This window comes from Anopheles nili, chromosome 2 (genome assembly GCF_943737925.1).
Source record: "Anopheles nili chromosome 2, idAnoNiliSN_F5_01, whole genome shotgun sequence".
In the NCBI taxonomy this organism is placed as follows: Eukaryota; Metazoa; Arthropoda; class Insecta; order Diptera; family Culicidae; genus Anopheles; species Anopheles nili.
The window spans coordinates 61711964-61724066 of record NC_071291.1 but is presented as its reverse complement, the minus strand read 5'-3'; the positions used below and the strand labels follow the sequence as shown (position 1 = coordinate 61724066).

Here is a 12103-nt window from a genome sequence, read left to right as displayed (position 1 = left end):
CAAACAGTTGACAATCGCGGCTAGCGGTAAACATTAGTAAACAAACGGTATTGTTTAAGTGCGGCTACGATAACACGTGTTTTATGTAATTTATTTTCACTATGAATTATCTGAATTATATATTGACATAACACACTGCTTCTCGTGTCAACATTTTGAAATGTAAATTATGTATTAATAAATAATTCTGCAAGAAAACATTGTAAAAACTATATATTCAGTTCGTGTGAGAAGTGATTAGTGAGTGGCTGGTGAGCAATAAGTAGTGAGAAACAGTGAATAGTGAGAACTCCGATAGCTACTGAACGCTTTTCGTGGCACCCTGATAGCGCGACGAAAAGTCGAATTTGTTTGTTGGCATCGTTCTGGCCGTTAATGAGCGCACGTAATGTTGTGCAAAACGCCCTAGCGAAGCGGTTCGATTATAGAGCATTCAGTGTTAACATGGAAACTGAGTTGAAAATTATTAAAAAGAAACAAGGAAACCACATGACACGCGCAATCATAGGGACCTGACAATAGGCAACTATCGGCGCAATTATGTACATTTTCATAAGTGTGGCGCAGCATCTTCGGTTTTTATTCATGCGTGATTATTTTTCCATAAATTTAAACGTATTAGAAACAACCCAACAGGATTGCTGGCAGTCAGCGTTGACTATTATTAATGCGTACTGTTGCGCTAGTTAGATACGTTTGTACTACGATTAGCTAATGCCGGCCGGTAGCGCGGTGGATAACTAAGTCTAAAACTGGGGCAATGCATTAGCATTGCAGCTTAAACTTCTAGGCACGTTGTTGGGATCTAGTCACAACAGATGAGGTTTAGTATTTATTGCTCTGTTATATCATTTCCATGAAATACTACTATGATATTGTGGGGGATCTAACGAAACCGCATGGTACGCTTCATTATTCCATTCTAGTTACTTTAGTCGTACAGACTCCAGAAAGCAAGGACTCCTTTGCTACCTTTATAGTACAATTTATATTCTTTCAGTGATTAACATGTTCTTTTGCATTATTTGATACTATTATTTGATTTGCTAAGTTTCAAAATTATCCCAATTTTTCAATATAAAGCTATGAACTCTGCGGCCAGGTAACATAAACTAGCGCCAATCTGCGTTTATCAACGCGTGTGGTATATCTTTTCTCAGCTAGCAAAGTACTGAAGAGGAATTCTTTCAGGCAACTTAAAGACTAAGAAAAGATATCGAAAATAGGTGACCACGACGCTACTTGAAAACGCACGTGGTAGAGTCCAGATGAAATTTGTCTTGACAGTGTAGTAAGGGGTGAGGAGCAGAAAATTTGTCCGTCTCTCCACAAAAATGTTCTAGCCTAGTAGCACGCTAGTTTGGTTTGAGTGGAAATACTGTGCAGTTAGTCAGTGAAACTTTCGTCAACTGAGGCTGTTTATGACAAAGAACGAAAATATGAGTTCCGAAGCAGCGTAAGTACCCGTTTTACGTGTGAAACTCGCCATGTACTGTGAAACCCCGGAAGGCAGCTCGCGGGGATATGCGCGCCGTGTGTTTCAATGTTCGTCCGTGCGTGCGTGTGTGCGCGTAATGTTCCCTTTATCTGCCCGTCATTCTCCACACACTTCCCGTGCACCCGGCGTCCATTTTTATCGATTGCACATTTCCAACGCCTCCTATTTGTGGCACAACGCAGTGTTCCTATTTTTTCCCCAACCGCAAGCGAAAGGGCGCTAAATGATTCGGTGAAAGGTTGCAACCGGGTTGTGGCGGCACGAAGTGGCTCGGAGTTATTGACGACCGGCAGGCGAAGAGGAGGCTTTACGACCCTTTCGCTCGCTCCCATTGTGCCGGTTTGCTACGCCGGGATGTAATCGACATTTGGCAGAGAAATTTTAATTTCAAATTGTTTTTCCTTCCTGTTGTTCACGCAACTTTCGTCCCATGTATAGTGTACCACCGCCTGCCGTTTGGGCCCAGAGGAGCGATGTCGTTTTCCTCACATTAAATGTCGAATGTACTGATCCGGAGTTCAAGTAAGTGGTTTGTAGCTATAGTGACCGCGTTTGTTAGAGAAAGCGGTGCACTGTTTTGAACTTCGAATCAACCCGCTAACACTAACACCTGGTCCTTTTTGGCTTGTTTTAGATTCACTGACACTACTATGTCATTTTCGGGAGTTGGCAAACCGGAAGGACGGAAATATGCTTTAAATTTTGAATTCTACGATAAAATAAATCCAGAAAAAGTTAGTGCGAAAAACATAAAGCGCTGCATCGAGTTTGTAATTGCCAAAGCGGAGCCCGACGAAACGTACTGGCCTCGATTGCTGAAGGAAAAGACCAAGGCGCATTGGTTGAAGGTGGATTTTAACAGATGGGAAGACGAGGGTTCTAAGGATGAGGAAGGTATGGAAATTTCGTGATATTTAACTAGTTGATTCTCTCCTTAAAGCAGCTTGAATCTAACCCGTATTATGGCCGTTGTATACTATTGCTTTGTGGTTTTATTTTAGAGGATGGATCCATGGACCTAGCAGAAATGCTGAAGGGTAACCAGAACAGCAATAAACTATCCTTAGACGATTTGGGTGATGAGCCGGAAGAGGATTCAGATGACGAATACTTTCCAGGCTTGGTTGAGTAAAGCGCCTACCCGTCGTGGCGGCAGCAGTCTGTTGTGCGTTCTCGATGGGTTTCACGCGACAGTACGCGTGCCGATTAGCGTTTTAAGCGTTTGTTTAAGCTCGCCATCTCTTAAGCAGCATCATCAGTTAGTGCGTGTCCGTGGGTAGGATCATATTCTGCCCCGGACAAAGACAGTAATGGACGAAGATAAGGATCAAAATGGCGCTTTTCCCCGCTGGGTGTGGTCAAATAAATCGAGGAAAATAGCAGGAAAGCAAAATTAAGGAAGAACACACGGTAACAGAAAGAAAGAAAGGAGAGTGTCCATACAATAATACTAGATTATCCTTAAAACAACAAAACTCATATTAAAGTCACAATACACAACCAAATGGAGTTTTGGAATGAAAGACAAAGCATATATATATTTGATTGGTTATTACTGATACAGTTTCCGAAAATTTTCGATTTGTCCTCGCTATCGACAACATTGTTATGGGCATCCGTACCCTCACGTAGGTTGGTCATCTCATGGAGCAAAAGCTTGAAAATTTTTTCAAGCACCAGTATGAGTACGATGGTCTGCAGACGCAGTGTTCGTCATCACCACCTGCTCCTTGACCGCGTTCAGACGATCGTCCTTTGTCGTTACAAAGTGTTAAAACAGCTGAGCATTAGCTTAGCATCGAAAGCTGTAACGTCCACACGTGCTTGCGAGAAAACTCCTACTCCGTGGTCTTCATAACGATGCCAGTAGTCAGTTGATTCATAACCAAAACCGAAAACTGCTCCTAATTGCAGTACTGGCATGGGTGCTGTCATTCTGCACCATGATAACTTTTCTCTACCATAAAGATGGTCATCACGCGATCCTACAATCTGAGCCATTGTACCTTTACCAGATACAAGGTCAATATCTGTTAGTGCATGCGACATCTTGCACATTACACGATTCAGAAGGCTGGCGTAATTATCAATCGTTTCAACAAAACCAGCAGGGACTGCTGGTGTTTCGGGGCGTTCCACACGCGGGAAGATCATTTTACCATATACCTCTACTTGACCAACTTGGTCAACTAGAAGGGCCATGTTTTTAAGGCCTTTGCAAAAGTGCCGGTCAATAAATTCAACTAGAGAATGGTCGGTCGACATATCATAGAAGGGACCGTTCCGGCGGGCGTGGACAACCTTAGAGTATATCTGAAGGTTTGTTACATCTCGCATTGTTGCGATATCCCGTTCGAAGACTTCGATTTTCTGCGTGCGCAGGTATGATATGGTTGCGGCTGCTGCTTTCTCTAGGTCAACACGAATGTTAACCTCCGCTGGTGGGGTATAAACAGTCTCGCCGATCGTCAATGAAGCCAGGACTTTCTCTAAGTTGTTGTATTTAGAATAGAGGTCTCTTAACTCTCGGTTCTCCACCATTCGATTTGCATGAAATTGCTCTTTCTGCTTGAGATGAAATCTTTGGGGCTGACGATGCTTAGCGCCAATACCCTTGCGGTTTTTGGTAGGTGAGGTATCCTTCGTGCTTAGGATAGTAGAATTATTTCCTGCAGCCTGCAGCTCTTCAAACATCGCCTGCTCAACTGCATCCAAGTTTTGTGCCATTTTTGCACGTTTCACCTGCAATTTAACCAAAACTACCTATGAGTGGCGAACGAAAAATATACACAGGAACATGGGATGTAGCCTTCTATATTTAAATACTCCAAAGAGTCACTTTTAATATATTCAAAAGATTACAAATTTTTTATAGGCTTGATTATCTAGAGTCATATGCCTTACAGTGAAATACACTGGATACAACCGTGTACTTCGAGCAGCAACGATTGTATTACACAGAAAGTCTAGCGGATTTTTTCTACCAAAACATAGTTTTCCCGGCTTTTCCCAGTCTAATCTGTCAAACAGTTGACAAACGCGGCTTACGGTAAACATTCGTTTATTGTTTGCGTGCGGTTACGATAACACGTGTTTGATGTTCTATATTTTCTATATTATTGACTATATTATATTTCTATATTATTGACATAACATATTGCTTTTTGTGGCAACATTCTAAAGTGTAAACTATGTATTCACGAAGACTTCTGGTAGAAAATATTGCAAAAAATATATATTCTGGTTTAGTTCGCGTGAGAGGTGACTAGTGAGTGGCTGGTGAGGAATAGGTAGTGAGAAACAATGAATAGTGAGGACGCAATATATTTAAACATAAATTAATAATATTTCAACAGAAACATGTTGTACTAAAATATTAAAAATTTGAACAGTTTCGTGCAAATAAACAATGCAAATAAGTTAAGATTTTTGGTTTTATTTGTTCAGTGAGCAAAATGCTTGTGTGTATAAACTGTCAGGCATTAGGTCTGCGTGGATAAGTGAAATTTGATGGCCCAACCTATTGCCATATTCTTATGGACTACTGTTGTCAGTCATAACAATAAGCAGTAACAAATGAAATCAAAAGAACCGCAACTGTATGGAATTTGTCTTAAAAAATATAGTTTGTGAAGTGTTTAAAGTTAAATTTCGGTAGCTGGTGTAGTGGCAAAATATATATAAGTTCCTGGAGAATATATTCTGTAAGCGTGGTGTAGCTAACTAATTTTGTAGCTTTTCTGTGGATTGAAAAACCACAGTTGAAGCGAGAAAACATGCCGTCGAATGCTGTACCTGACAGGTAAGAAACAAATCTGTATTTTTTAAATTGTAAGGCACGCTTAACTCATATCCTGATTAATGTAATTATCATGGTTTGCAGGTGGTTGAATTATACGAATCACAGCGAAGTATTGGCAGATAAATTTGTCTCGTTTAAGGTTCCTCTATCAATAGTGAGTATCCCTTCGTACGTGTGTTGCCAAAAGTCTTGGGAGCATACTTTTACTGTAACATTATTTTACGTTAACATGCGGAAGAAGCAAAGCACAGAATATTTGTTATGCAAAAAGCACCACTAGAGCGATTTTCAAATGACCTAAAATGCCGAGGTATGAGAATAAGGTTATAAGTTGCACAAACCAGACACAATCATGAATGATACAGCGTTACCAATCTCTGTTTTGTGCTAGCTTAGGGACGCACCGAACAGGTAAAAAGAATCGCGCGAAAGTATATTGAAACTGATGGCGTCTTGAATTGTGATTCGATGATTGCCAAAGATAATCGTTTCTCCATTTATGCTGCCTTTTTTCTCTCTCTCATTTGGTGCTCCTTCGCACCTATTGGATGTTGCGCCGACCATGTAAGCATTGCTTTTCTCTTGAATGTGTCCCATTTGGGATGTTCCGTTCGTGTTGAGACGCGCCGGTTGGTTGTTTACGAGACTTATTTATGTGTCTACGATCCACGCGTGACAGATCACGCATTTCTTCGCGGGTCCACACGAGCCTAGAAAAGGTAATGTGAACTGACCAAGAAAGTCATAATGCATACGGTGCTGCATGTGTTAATTCCGTTGTGCGGACCGGATGATTCATCATGCCTATGCAAAAAGGGCGCCGTCGTAAAACTCGAACCCGTGGCGTCGGGACGAAAGATGGAATGTAGAAACTCATGGAACTGCTGCCGCCGGAGACGAACGGAAGGTAGCGTTATGAAGTGGAATGAAAAGCGCGCTTTACATGATATTTACAATTGCAGCGATATTTTGTAAATGCGGAGAAGTAACGGGAGATCAAAATTACATGCTTGCGAGCAATATATGCTATTACGAGGATTGAAAGTTTGTCAAGTACAAAAAAATGCCAATGGCTTTAAGAATTTTTTTTCAGCATCAATAGCTACCACCACACGATGTTCCAATGTCAATATGGAATGGGTTTTTCATGAGATATTTAAAGTTCCGAAATCCTTTTTGGAAATCCTATTTGATTGCTTTCGAACAGTAAATTGAGACCGTAATCAACTGTTCTGCTAATCGTATTTTTTTTTATTTATTCCCACATACGGTCTTGCCAAATATCTATTAGAGGTACATAGAAAACAGTTTTTAACCGAGTATGTCCGGGATAAGGCAAAAAAGATAGTAAATGCCCTTTGTATACTAAATCGGCGCTCATGTAGAGTCGTCAATACGGTTTGTCCGTCCCAATAAAGAAAAAAACATAGTAAACAGCACGTGTGAACGATGAAATTATTTCGTTTTAGCAAGTGTGCTTTACGAACTACATTCCGAGCTCGATTGTTTCAAAACCCGCGGAAAACGGGCATGCGAACAATTCTGATTGTCGAATTTGTTTGTTTTTATCATTGTTTGGTTGGGCATTTTAAGGCATAATCGTTTCGGAAGCTTTAAATTGGACGGTTTGATTGCAACATTATGGTACCACATGATGCACGAAACAATCGATATTCTGGCAGTATCCGTAGATATCAATAGCAATATCATGCACCCAAATTAAATAAGTAGTTCCAGCATAGTTTTTGGGGTCAGAATCATCGAAAATTGAACCTGGGGGCCATTTCTTTTATGACGTATTCCATTCGTAATGGTGTTGATAGGCCTTTCTTGCAAGAAATTACATATTTGTTTCGTATTTGAAGCAGGTTGGAATGGTCCATTACACCTAGATGAAGCTATCAAACTTTTGCACAATTGTGCTTAATTAATGCATCCCTAGCAAAACGGTTTTGATATCCGTGTTTTCATTTAAAATCTGGTGTGTATTATTAAACATAAAAAATAAACCTATTACCCACCGGAACTGACGCGGATACCTGTGATACAGGCAGCTTGTGATATCAAATTGAAAATGAGAGAGAGAGAGAGAGAGAAAGAGAGAGAGAGAGAGAGAGAGAGAGAGAGAGAGAGAGCAAGGATGAAGCGATACCCGATAAATGCAGCTCAATGAAAATTGTAGTTATTTTCCTCGTGCAAATTGCACACCGAACACTTTACCGTCCGCGGAAAGGGGGCGAATGGTTTCCTTGCGGGCTCAAAACAAACAGCAATTTCATCAAGCGACCATTCGCGGCTACCGTGCGTGGACTGAGTGCGTAAAAGGGCAAGTCCTCTCATCATCGCACACGGCAGGCCGAGCGTGTCGTCCCGGCGTTGACGATGAGAAAAGGAACTGTAGGGCGAGCGGATGCCCATTGGATTATTACAAAGTTTAACACATGCTTCATCGGCGGAGCGGATCAACCAGAAGAATGTCTTAATTGCGCAATTTATCTTCACCCCTCACCCGACGCCCTTGTGCGAGTTGGGCGGGCTGATGGAGGGTGATTTTCGGGAGGAGGTTTTCACCCCATCCTGTGGATCCTGCACTGCGGCAAGGCAACACCCTAATGGCAATCATAATGAAGCCTCTGATTGTGCTGATATCGAGGGCGACTATCGGTGCGCGGATCGGTTGATTCGGATCGTTCCGAAGGGCATAACCTGCTTCTTCCTGTTGCAACCGCACCAGGCAATCAAGCCGACCCGACGGTGGTGGTCGCTGCCCAGGAAGACCCGGACAGTGTCTCGTCTGTTCGAGGGAGGAACCGATGCAAACAGATCGATAACAGTGATCGTGAGGCGCGCGCGCGCGCGCACGTCCTGCGTCAGGATCACATGGAACAGGAAGAAAAGGTGAGCCATTAGTCGGCTTGGTTGCCGTAATGGAGCGTACAGCGAATGGGAAGAAAATCCTTGGGGTCCTTTTTTTACACAGCCCGACGATGGCGAACGAGAGAGCGCTCGATTACATTTTGATAGCGCGAGATCGTGTTGCCCCAGACGAAGTGGAAGTCCCATTTCCTCATATTTGGCACACACATGTTTTCACGGGACTGCAGAAAGAAAGACAGTGAGAGAGTGAACGAGAGGATGAGAGAGAACAGAAGCTTTAAAGCTATCATTATGTAAAATGTAATATAACAAACATTCTTCGCCGTTACACACCCTCGGTTCTCCGGGTTCCGTCGAGTCCCGAAACGGTTGCCCCTTATTCCATCGACACCCCTTTACTCTCCCGGGGTCCATTTTCCTTCTCGCCGAGCCAGCTTGGCATTTTTCCGCCCCAAGATTGTCCGAGCCGAGCGAGGTGTCCTAGGCCTACGTCACACGCTCGTCTGTCGTACTGACGAATGGCTGGCCAGACTGTCTCCTCCTCATCATCATCATCATCATCATCTTCATCACCATCATCATCATCATCTTCATCTTGGTTGCAGCATCTCGTCCTCGGTGCGTGCGATCATGATCGAGCTTCATCTTGGCGCGCGATTGCGTGTGTCCTCTCTTCAAGCGTTCGACACGATTGAAGTCGATGTATTAATTAAAATTGAAAAAAAACACCCCCCCCCTCTCCACACACACACACACGCCCATTGGAAAAAGAAAAAGAGAAAATGTAAGGTAATAAGTGCACTCGCACCACCACCCCCTCACAGGGCTCTCCTGCCGCCCGGCGACCAGCGGGAAATACGATCTTGATACGCCGGGAACGGTTTAATGTATTATTATTGATAATTAATATTTTTTTTCGCTTGCTTTCGCTTCTGCCCCCTCGTCACCGTTTTGCTTTCGCGAGACGGGCGCGCCCTTCCCAGAGCCGCGTTTGAGGCGTTCCATCAGCCGCAGCTCGGTCGGGTAATTGAAAGTAGACCACCGGGGACGTTTTCGCCAAATCGATCGATTCGTCACGATCGGGGGCATCTCGCGAGGGCGCGCGCGCGCGCGCGTTCGATCGAGCCCTTCAAGCGGCCAGGTCGGGATGATAGGACGAATCGTTCCTTCCCGGCCGTGCCGGTGTGTTGCGTCCTGGAATGTACATTCTCTCGCTCGCTCGCTCCCTCACTGTGCTTGTGTTTCGTTCAGGAAATTGAATCCACCTGTTAACATGTGCAAGCTTAACCCGGTGCGGTTGGTTTGTTGTAGAGCAGAAAGAAGAGGTCCTGTGCCGGCATGTGGGGTTGGGTTCGCGATTAGACCGCTTGATGAGTTTACCCAAGCAATCAGATCGAAGCGGGTAAATGAAGTTTACACTGGTGATTAGTTTGATTAGATCGATGTGTATGTGTGTGTGTGTGTTGCGGGTTCCGAGGAAAACACTCGGCATATTCATGGGAACACGGACGCAAAACGATTGATTTGTGCGCCGTGTGTGTGTGTTTGCTTAGGACCAGCAAATTAATGCCCAGTAATAGAGAGAGAGACCCTGTGTAGCAGAGCCCGTATGCTCGAATCCTCAGCCCACCCGGTGTGGTCCTTGGTAGACGGCTGTGTATCGACAATTATCAAATTCGCACGAACCCAACACACCCGGAGATCAGGCACAACAGCGGGCCCAATAATATGTACGTGCATGTTTTTCCAGAATATCAAAGGTATCCCAGCCCACCAGAAGTTCTCAACGATGCACGTTAGGACGAAGCTGAACATTGGTCTAGTTGTCGATTTAACCAATACGCTACGCTACTACGATCCGAAAGACTTTACCAGAAACGGTGTCGACCACGTTAAGTTAAAAGTACCGGGACGGGTTGTGCCTCCATGGAAGTCTGTGCTACGGTAAGACGAACGTTTGCTAGGGCGCATGATTTTCGAAGGCTAGAGCAAGAAATCAAGAATCCATCCCCCCCCAAACCCCACACTTAATGCCTTTTCGCTGCCCCATCGCCAGGTTCATTGACGTAGTCAACGGGTACCTCAAGGATCCTAATTATGACGGTAAGTGGGAGTTGCTCAGGAGGCGCATACTGCTAGTGTTTTGTGGCCAGATTGCATCTACTAAAATACGAAAAACCAAACCGTATGCGTTGCAGGCAAGCTGGTAGGGGTGCATTGTACGCACGGTCTGAATCGCACCGGTTACTTTATATGCGCTTACTTGATCCTCGAGCTTGGATACCAGCCAATGGAAGCGATTCGATTGTTCAACACGAAACGTGGTCACCAGATGGAGCGGGAAAACTACTTGAAAAGCCTAAAGGAGATGAAACGAATGAACCACATTACGTCCGTAAATCCGGCGCAGGACGACAGGTTAGTGGCCATGCGCTATGTTGGCGAACGGGATCCAGCAACAAGACGCATCGAGCATCACCACGAACGTCCTTACCGTGATGAATATCCTGTGAATTATCGCAATGGGCAACATAATCCCATCGACTTTCGGGACGAATATCGCATGGAAGACCATCGCTTTGATCATCGTTATCGAATTGACCAGCGTGCTGAACATCGCACGGAAGAACATCGCTTTGATCATCGTTATCGAATTGACCAGCGTGCGGAACATCGCACGGAAGAACATCGCTTTGATCATCATCACGAGCGCAATCGTAATGACTATCGTGTAGAACAGCGTGAGCAATTTCGCATGGGCCATCGCATGGAAGATCATCGTCCTGCGCATAAAGTTAATAACCATCATAGGCGGAAATATCGTACAAATCATGACGCGAAGAGCGTTCCTTCCCATCGACGAGGGGACCAAACAATTCAGACACATGTTAGATTTCCGTGAGAAAGTGATGCATTTCATCTTTAAAAAAAAAACAAATAAAATAAATATAAACTCCCATGCATGCAACCTTCCCCCCCCCCGTCAGTCCACCGCATGCAGTCCACTTTTTTCGGGGCGTTTAAAAACGATGCTTTCATAAGCGAATACTCGCCCACACTAGCGAAAGACAACCGGTGCAGACCACATTGGCGGTGAGAGGGCGCACGCATGTTAATTTCTGCCTTAAAGGCAGTTTTCACCCGCGTTCGGTACCAGGGGGAGAGGCCCTGTTAGTTCCGTGCGTGCCGTCGCATAATTACCATCAGTTATCACCCGCGAGCCGTGTCACATGCCGGCCACATTCCCGGCCCGATTGCTAATGATGATTTCGGCTTTTTGCGTTGTCCCACGGGGCGGCTCCGGCACAGTGCGGGCTTAATTTTATCGTTGTCTCTCTAAAAGTAAGCCAAACTGGGTATGTTTTGTACAGTTGTTTGAAAGTGTTAAGGAGGAGCGATATTGCTGACATTTGTAGTACAATTTTGGCAAAATATATGTCGTTTCTTACAAAAAATAAGGCTTGGAGCCGTTACTGTGTTAATAATTATTTGTTCATCACACTGTAAAGCAGAGCCGTGAGCTTCGAAGAGAATTATTGAAAGAAATGTCCTTGCGTCTTCTACAGAAAGCCACTATGGTTGTTTTTGGTTTTAAATGCGAATCGTATTGTAAAAAAAAAAAACACCCCTGACAGGAAAAAGAGTTGTCATAAAACTATCGAAGTAGGCTAGCGAGCCGTGAAATGGCTAAATGCACGCCACGGTGGGTGGATGCTGCCCCCATGGAAGGATCGAAGGGATTGCGCCGCCCAAGGAAGAAAGGAAAGCAAGCGAGTGCGATTGTAAGCGATAAGCGAATCGCTGGCGTGGGGTGGAGAATTTTGAATGTATGTAGCGGGCTTGTGTGTGTGTGTGTGTGTGTGTGTGTGTGTGCGCGCGCCAAAGGGTCGCGGAGATGGGCTGACATTGGGCAAAGACAAAGCAGG

General features: G+C 44.3%; 2 protein-coding genes across 2 annotated transcripts; both read left to right on the top strand.

Moving 5' to 3' along the window:
- The first annotated feature begins 1311 nt into the window (after positions 1-1311).
- LOC128731312 (uncharacterized protein CG16817-like) lies at positions 1312-3021 on the top strand. Its single transcript, XM_053824422.1, has 4 exons — positions 1312-1456; positions 1937-2020; positions 2133-2392; positions 2500-3021. The coding sequence occupies exons 1-4, from the start codon at positions 1422-1424 to the stop codon at positions 2628-2630; spliced, it is 510 nt and encodes a 169-aa protein (XP_053680397.1). The 5' UTR covers positions 1312-1421; the 3' UTR covers positions 2631-3021.
- Positions 3022-3748: 727 nt separating this feature from the next.
- On the top strand, positions 3749-11623 carry LOC128727388 (RNA/RNP complex-1-interacting phosphatase). Its single transcript, XM_053821302.1, has 4 exons — positions 3749-3880; positions 9928-10121; positions 10234-10280; positions 10376-11623. Exons 1-4 carry the CDS (start codon positions 3749-3751, stop codon positions 11077-11079), a joined length of 1077 nt encoding a protein of 358 aa, XP_053677277.1. The 3' UTR covers positions 11080-11623.
- Positions 11624-12103: the final 480 nt, after the last annotated feature.

Coding starts and splice junctions, on each gene's coding strand:
- LOC128731312 (XM_053824422.1), top strand. CDS start 1,422: ATGACAAAGAACGAAAATATGAGTTCCGAAGCAGC. Junction 1,457..1,936: donor AATATGAGTTCCGAAGCAGC/GTAAGTACCCGT, acceptor TCCCATGTATAG/TGTACCACCGCCTGCCGTTT. Junction 2,021..2,132: donor TGTACTGATCCGGAGTTCAA/GTAAGTGGTTTG, acceptor GGCTTGTTTTAG/ATTCACTGACACTACTATGT.
- LOC128727388 (XM_053821302.1), top strand. CDS start 3,749: ATGGTCGGTCGACATATCATAGAAGGGACCGTTCCGGCGGGCGTGGAC. Junction 3,881..9,927: donor TCGATTTTCTGCGTGCGCAG/GTATGATATGGT, acceptor ATGTTTTTCCAG/AATATCAAAGGTATCCCAGC. Junction 10,281..10,375: donor CAAGGATCCTAATTATGACG/GTAAGTGGGAGT, acceptor TATGCGTTGCAG/GCAAGCTGGTAGGGGTGCAT.